General features: G+C 45.9%; 1 protein-coding gene across 1 annotated transcript; it reads right to left on the minus strand.

Annotated features, from left to right (window-relative positions):
• Positions 1-2,851: 2,851 nt before the first annotated feature.
• LOC145409666 (uncharacterized) lies at positions 2,852-5,696 on the minus strand. The gene is made up of 6 exons (XM_080280017.1): positions 5,500-5,696; positions 5,260-5,420; positions 5,111-5,214; positions 4,432-4,609; positions 3,453-3,558; positions 2,852-3,265 (listed from the first exon to the last, which is right to left on the minus strand). Exons 1-6 carry the CDS (start codon positions 5,694-5,696, stop codon positions 3,091-3,093), a joined length of 921 nt encoding a protein of 306 aa, XP_080136143.1. The 3' UTR covers positions 2,852-3,090.
• Between the last annotated feature and the right edge of the window lie 1,904 nt (positions 5,697-7,600).

Below are 7,600 nucleotides of genomic sequence, written 5' to 3' on the forward strand. Positions count from 1 at the left end.
GGTGGTGAAGGTGACATTTACGTGCCCTAACCTGGACTATTGCGCCGCCTGAATAATTGAAGGATGGCCTCACACAAGATCCCTCCACCTCGTCACACTTTGGGCTCCCTCGCACATTTCGGCACCAAGACATTTTATCAAGTGTGTTGCTAAGGTAATGATGAAACCAGGTAATGCTTAATATGGTGTATTGTGTAGGAATATTCTGTATACACTGATGCTATCTAAACTTCCATTTCTCTTACTTAGAGAATTTTAGGTTCTTTCAAATGTAATTGTTGACCTTAGTTAATTTTAAAAGTATTGTAAGGGGTGCACTTTCATTTACATAAACTCCCAAATCTCGTATCTACTTAAGGATTTTTTTTTCATTTTTCACCAGCAAGATATATTCTGTAGGCCTGCGTATTTCATGAATAATACCTTGTGCACTAGTCAGTCATCCCAACCTCTGTTCCTCCTAAGGATGGGGCGAGATAGGATCGAGAAACAAGGAGAGGGAAATATTAAAGGGAGAACCATCAACACTGTGCCCAGTCAGATTAGTCTCACATTAAAGGTTCCGTATACCGACAGTTATATCACTACTTACCGTCGGCCTACTGACGGGATCACAGTCTGGGATGGAGAGGACTTGTGCTGACGATGTTGGAGACGGAGAGGCGGAGGGAGACGTGACCTGGAGGACGGAAGGCGGGGGACGGGGAGCAAGAGGAGGGAGAGGGAGAGGCTGGGACACTGGAATGGGCTGGGGGAAGGGGCTAGGGCTAGGACTACTGACTGAGAAAGACTGAGGAGGGGGAGCAGACTGGATAGGTATGATATTAGGAGCATTAGTAGCTGGGGTAAAGCGGATGAAATTACCACGCTGTTGACTAGTAAAGGTACCAGGCTGTGAACTAGTAAAGGTACCAAACATAGCCTCAGGTAGAGCCCCCACAGGTAACATTGCTACAGCCATTCCTCCAGGTAAAGCTTGTGGTGGGATTCTCTGCTCATCTTCGACAATGAACCCTTCAGGAGTGAGAATGAGGACACCAGTCTGCTGTGTGTTGGTACCGTCGTATATTAGGTTGTCTGGGCCGAGGAAATTAAAGCCTGATGCCCCCACAGCCAGCAACGACAGGTAACACAGCGCCTTCATTTTTGTACCTGGAGAGCAATTAAGCACCATATGTCATTTAGCATCATCAGTGCTATGTTTTTATTGAGCTACTAGATTTACTTTATTCGACTGTAGATATAGAACAGAGGTTAGTAAAGGATATATCGAGTAATTTTAACTCTGTCCTCTGACCTTAATAAAGTAGTTGAGATACCACGAATAAATCCTAACCTTATAGTTCATTAATTCATTCACTTTAACTTGGCCCAATATTTCACTTTGTTCTTCAGCTTACTTAATGTACCAGAGTCTCGAAACGCCAATACTACGGGGCTACGTTCTTCCCATAGCACTTCGTGATTACCACCATAATCTTGAGTTCATTTATCGTTACAACCCAGCATTCAAGATGGAGAGAATTTTAGGACAAGTTTACATAAAACGAATATAGTAAAGAGCCTGACATCTGTAATAATGACTTTTGTTTCTAGTTTTATTCTAGCAAACACGAAACTAAGTAAATGGTAGTCTTAAATAGCACTTTACTAGAAACAACTGGCGGTGTTTTATGCACTGAGGGGACGGCGCACAGTCTGCTGGTGTGGGCATAAAGAAAAAAAATACATGGAGAAATTGATAACCATAACCCAGCCGCCCACGCAAAACACACACAAAAAAGCCATAAACGCAAGAAGTGTTATATGTGGATCACCTTGTATACTTCTCACCAAAGCATCTCTACCTCCACTACCTACCTCAGAAGAATCCAAATGCAAATGATTTCCCTGATTCTGCCTCTCTTAGCTTCGCATAGCACTAGAAATATGCTGAGTGAAGGTTAGGAATGAAAGCAGATGCTAAATCTAAACATAGTAGGAAAGTGTTAATATATAGTAGTTATTTCTTATTGCCAACTAGAAGTGTGGTAATGTTGGGTATGAAAAATAGATGGAGTTGGTGATAAAGTTTCTCTCTCTCTCTCTCTCTCTCTCTCTCTCTCTCTCTCTCAGCTAAATGGGCCTCTTGATATTAATGGTGAATGAAAATACAACCTAATCTTTTACGGCTATTTATTTAGGGTCAGATAATGAGCCGTAAAAAATATCACAACCATTCAGAATATCACAATGAAGGAAAGGTCACACCAGGTCACCATTTGCCCCCACCTGTAATAAACCACAGACAGGTATCCAAACATTTCAAAAATACAGTCTAAGTAAAAAAATATATATAGAAGAAAAAAAGAGTACCTTGATTCACGATTATTTTTGCATTCTTCGTCACCGCGGTCTACTTAAGAAACATATATACCTTAGGACTTTCTTAAGATCAGATTTCCAGTTACTTATGGCCTTCTTAAGATCAGATAGAGAGCAACTTGATTCATTATACGTTCTAATATTTGTCAGTCGTGATGTATTTGACAAAAATTGATTCTACGGAGCACTTCTTTTAGGAAACAACTTACAGTCCACGTAAAAACCAGTCTGAAATATTACTTTTGTCAAACACAGGACCTCACTTGACAACATAGGACATTACTTAAGATAGGACATTTGGCAACATAGGAACGCCGGATCACTTTTGTTATCGTCATTAATCTCTTTTCGAAGCGATCTCCCAAAATTACAGCTCTTTGAAGGAAATAATAGATAAAAAATATTAGTAACAATAATAATAGTAACCGTGTGCTCCAGCCATCAAAATGTCTAACGTAGGAATGTCGAGTTAGGTTTGAGCAACGTGTCTGTCTTCCGGAGAGTTTTAGTTATGTCACGTTCTTAGCCTACGTTCCCTGTTCATTTAGTGCTCCGTTCACGTCATGTTCCTGTTCTCCATTCCGTTCACGTCACATTCATCATCTGTTCCCTATTCCGTTTACGTCACGTTCATAGTCCACGTTTCCCTGGTTATCATAGCCTTTTTGGTTCAGTCGTCATCCACTTTCCCTGTTCCTCATTCATGCCACGTTCCTCAGTCACAGTTTATCCCTGGTGTCCATAGCCGCCTTTAATGGAGGGCCTCTCGCAGATGATGGGCTTGGGGTGGTAGCACTGGATGTCATGCCAGGTGGTCGTGTCTCCGGGGTAGAAGTGGTTCAAAATGCCAAGGCAGGGCTCGTTCCCTCCCTCATGGTTGTCAGGCTGGGGAATGCCTAGTCTGTTGGGGAAAGAGAAGGTGGAGACTCATCCCTACAACATAACTAAGGGTAATCGAATTTTATACAACCACAACCTAGTACTGGGTGTGAGAATGGCCCAGTTATGTCAGATGAACACAAATCGAGTACAGGAAGCCTCGCAAGCCATTAAGAGTAGGGACTAAGGTGTACTCAGTTTTGACTTACCCTCCTGTCTTTCCCCAGTAGGTGAAGGTGAGTGGATTGCCATTGGACCAGGTAAACTTGGGGGTGTACAGACGACTTCCGCTGGTCCAGATGTACGGCAGGCGGTCTGGTGGGGAGGGAGAGAGTGGTGAGTGGGTGTGTGAAGGGTTGAGAGGCTGGAGGAGAGGGAGGTAAGAGACTGGGGTAGGGAAAGATGGTGAATGGAGTGGGGCTGCAAGGGGAAAGGGGTGAGAGAGGGAGGGGTGAGCAGAAAGGGAGTAGGCCTGAGGTGAATGGGAGATGAAATGGGTGAGAGGGAGGCGGAAAGAGGGGAGCGGAGGACTAGATGAGTGTAAATGAGAGATGAGGAGAGGAGTTTGTGGGGGGTGTAGGGGTGAAAGGATGGGGGAGAGGGGGAGTGGGGGACTGGGTAGGGTGAGATGGAACGCTAAGTGGGAGGAAAAGGGGTGAGGCCGGTGAAGAAAGGGTGGATGGAGGAAAAGAGGGATGGGAGGGTAGGGGAATAGTGAGTGGTGAGTGGAGAAAATATAGAAAGGAAGAGATGGGTGAGCGCTGTGGATGTGAGGTAAGAGGGTGAAGAAGGTGGATGAGCAGAATGGAGGGAGAAAGTGAATGAGAAGTGACTCCAGACTACATTTTTCTTAGTGGCTTTCTAATAACAACCTTCATATTGTAGGAATCATTGGCATTAAAATCAAATCAGTACTCTGTTCACTTTAACTTGGCCTAAAATTGCCATCTCTCCATCTTTATAGCTGACTGTAGTAAAATATTGATGCTAGCAGTATTGTTAAATACCGAGAAATCTTTGCCAAGTTATTATTATTAGAAGAATTAGTAGCAGTAGTAGTAGTAGTAGTGGTCGTGGTAGTTGTAGTAGTAGCAGTAGGAGGAGAAGGAGGAGGAGGAGTAGCAAGGTTAGCAGCAACAAGAGGGGGTGTATCATCATCATCATCAACATCATCATCATCATACTTACGGCCCTCAATGATGCTAGTCACGAGGTAGTTCTCTTCGGCAGACTCAATGCTGATGCCGTACCAGTCCCCGCCGGGCAGACTGGTGCAGTAACTGTTTGCAGCCTGCCACTCGTATTTCTTGCCCCCGTCATTGCACCAGGAGAAGTGGTAGTCGCGGCCGTTTGCGGTGTAGTGGACCTGTAAGTGGAGCAAGTGGATGAGGAAGTGGAGAGAGGGTGGGGTGGTGTTTGTTGGGTGTGCGGTTGAAAGGTGGTGAGGTCGGGTGGGAGGGTGAAGTTGGGTGGAGGGTGTGGTTGAGTGGGAGGTGGTAGGTGGAGTGATGTGTGGGGTGTGGTTAACTGGGGGGTGGTAGGTGGAGTGGTGTAGGGGGTGTGGTTGAGTGCAGGGTGGTAGGTGGAGTGGTGTGGGGGTGTGGTTGAGTGCCGGGTGGTAGGTGGAGTGGTGTGCGGGGTGTGGTTGAGTGTAGGGTGGTAGGTGGAGTGGTGTGGGTGGTGTGTGGTTCAGTGCGCGGTGGTAGGTGGAGTTGTGTGGGGTGTGGGGTTGACTGGGGGGTGGTAGGTGGAGTGGTGTGGGTTGGAAAAGAGACAAGATATTCAACGCACACAAGAATGAAAATCTCCACCAAGTTAAAATGAATAAACTATGGCACTAATGAAAGAGACAGGTTTCTCAACTCACGTAAGGGGCGATGAGTGGTTTGCAGGCATAGAGGTAGGTGAGCCTGGGTTCGTTGGCACCGATCGGGCAGCCAGCAGCGGGGCAGCCAGGTTTACCTCCTATACCTCCAACACCTCCAACGCCTTTAACACCTCCAACACCTTTAACACCTCCAACGCCTCCAACACCTCCAACGCCTTTAACACCTCCAACGCCTCCAACACCTCCAACGCCTCCAATGCCTCCAACGCCTCCAACGCCTCCAATAGGGTAAACGGGGCGGCCTGGTCTTGGTCTTGTTGAGGGGAATCTGATGGGACCGCCGCCATGGCTGAGGGGAAATTGATGAGATGTTACCCACCAGTGTTTACATTACACATATTAGCCTACATTTTTCTTTTAACTCTTACTGGCGCTCCTCATTCACTCCGCCGGTGGATTCTCTTCTGCTGGGGGATGGTTCTGTCAGCGCTGTCAGTGTCCATCCTGATTCATATTCAGAATTTCCTACATCCATTGTCACACCCACACCAGCAGACTCAGCCGTCCCCACAACGCATGAGATACCACCAGGAGAGTATGTAGAGGAGCGCTGTTTACCGACCATCCTGAATTTATAAACAGCCTTAAATATATCTAGGAAAGTTTACAAGTACCGTACCTTATTCCTCCATTAAATCCGAAGCCATAGCGCTGCGAGGACGCGAGGGCGCACAGGGCGAGGAAAGCGAGGACAACCTTCATCTGTGGGAGGAAAATATGTGAGGGTGAGAGGAGGGTAGGAGGAAAATGAAAAGGGAGGAAAAAGGGAAGAAGGGTGAAGGAGAGGGAGAAGATGGTGGGGGATGGTGGAAGAAATTTGATGAACAGGGTGAGAGGATGATGGAGGAAAAAGGATGAAGAAGGAGTAAGAGGACTATCAAAGAAGAAGACAAAGAAGAAGGAGGAGGAGGAGGAGGAGCAGGAAGAAGAAGTACAAGAGGAGGAGGAAGAAGAGGAGGAGGAGGAAGAAGAAGAAGTACAAGAGGAGAAGGAGGAGGAGGAGGAGGAGGAGGATAAAGGAAGGAGAGTCGAAATATGAAAAAAAGATAAAGTAATGAGTGTGACCTTGGTCTATGACAGAAAGACACAAAAGGCTGAAGGTACGATGATGATGATGATAGTGATGATGATGATGATGATGATGATGGTGATGCTGCTGCTGCTGATGCTGCTGATGATGATGATGATGGAAGAAAGAAGAGGGGTGAGGGGGTTCTATGGATTTGCCAGAATTATTTATATCTTAAGAACGTCCTTGGCAACTTTAAAACTACCCGGGGGATTCCCAACGCACATACACATTCACGTGAGACTAACGCACACACATATACGCACACGATATTAACACATACACACAGATACGTTCATGAGACTAACACACACACACACACACACACACACACACACACACACACACACAACCTTTTTGCTTCTCCACCACAAGTCATTCTTCCTGTCAGTACAAGCTGTCCTCCTTTAGGTCCCCCTCCATCCTATCCCTCCATCTCGTTCTCAGTCTCCCTCTCCTTCTTTTTCCATCAAGGTTTTCAAGTTTCGTGTCATCATTATCAATTAGCGAAGTTTTTTTTGAATTGGTTAGTTAGTGTCAATGAGAGTGGAAAATTTGACAAGATTTTTCGGACGTACAGTACAGAGAAAAATCGTATATAGTATCACTGAAAATTATCATCTTTACAACAACTATCATTCCTACCACATGGATTTTTTTTTTACCGTCACCCCTACCACAAGTACAGTGCCTACCATAATAACCATCGCTACCATAATAACCCTTTTTAAAACTGCCATTCCTACCATACACTCTATCCCTATCATGAACAATATTTTAAGTCAACATTCCTATCACAAGTAATATCTCTTCCATTATTTTTTCAGCTATCATCACTACCATAGTTGCCATTACGTCTCTGCCACCGACATTACTACCATACTTATCTACCATACTCCCATACCACAACCACAGCCTCTTGTTACCTCTGTTCTACCACAAGGGTGTTTGCTACCACCCACCATATTTAATACCACACATCCAATACCATAACTACCACACACACCACTTCCTTTTGCTACCACACCAATGATATCACTGCTCTTTCCTACCACACACACACACACACACACACACACACACACACACACACACACACCTTTACTTTGCTACCAGTGCTTTACTCACCGTGTCTTCCTCTGTTATGCCAACCTCATGTACCTGCCTCCTATTTATACTTGTCTCACTACCTGCCTCCCTCCACCTGCCTCACCTGTCTCCCTCCATCCCTCCTCCTCCCTCCTCCCTCCACCTGCCTCACCTGTCTCCCTCCATCCCTCCTCCTCCCTCCTCCAGACCTCCCTTCATCCTCCTCCCTCCCTTCTATCTAGATTCCTCCCCTTCCTACCTTCCTACTTCCTCCCCCTCCCCTTCCCCTCCCTCCCTCCCGCACAGTGCTC

The sequence above is a fragment of the Coenobita brevimanus genome, chromosome 82, assembly GCF_032717465.1.
Source record: "Coenobita brevimanus isolate Jiangsu-jjx chromosome 82, ASM3271746v2, whole genome shotgun sequence".
Lineage (NCBI taxonomy): Eukaryota > Metazoa > Arthropoda > Malacostraca > Decapoda > Coenobitidae > Coenobita > Coenobita brevimanus.

Excerpts from the sequence above, each read along its gene's own strand:
- LOC145409666 (XM_080280017.1), bottom strand. The coding sequence starts at position 5,696 with ATGGTCGGTAAACAGCGCTCCTCTACATACTCTCCTGGTGGTATCTCA. Across the intron at positions 4,610-5,110 it reads AACCACTCATCGCCCCTTAC|GTCCACTACACCGCAAACGG; the intron begins GTGAGTTGAGAA and ends CTCCACTTACAG. Across the intron at positions 3,266-3,452 it reads TACTGGGGAAAGACAGGAGG|ACTAGGCATTCCCCAGCCTG; the intron begins GTAAGTCAAAAC and ends TTTCCCCAACAG.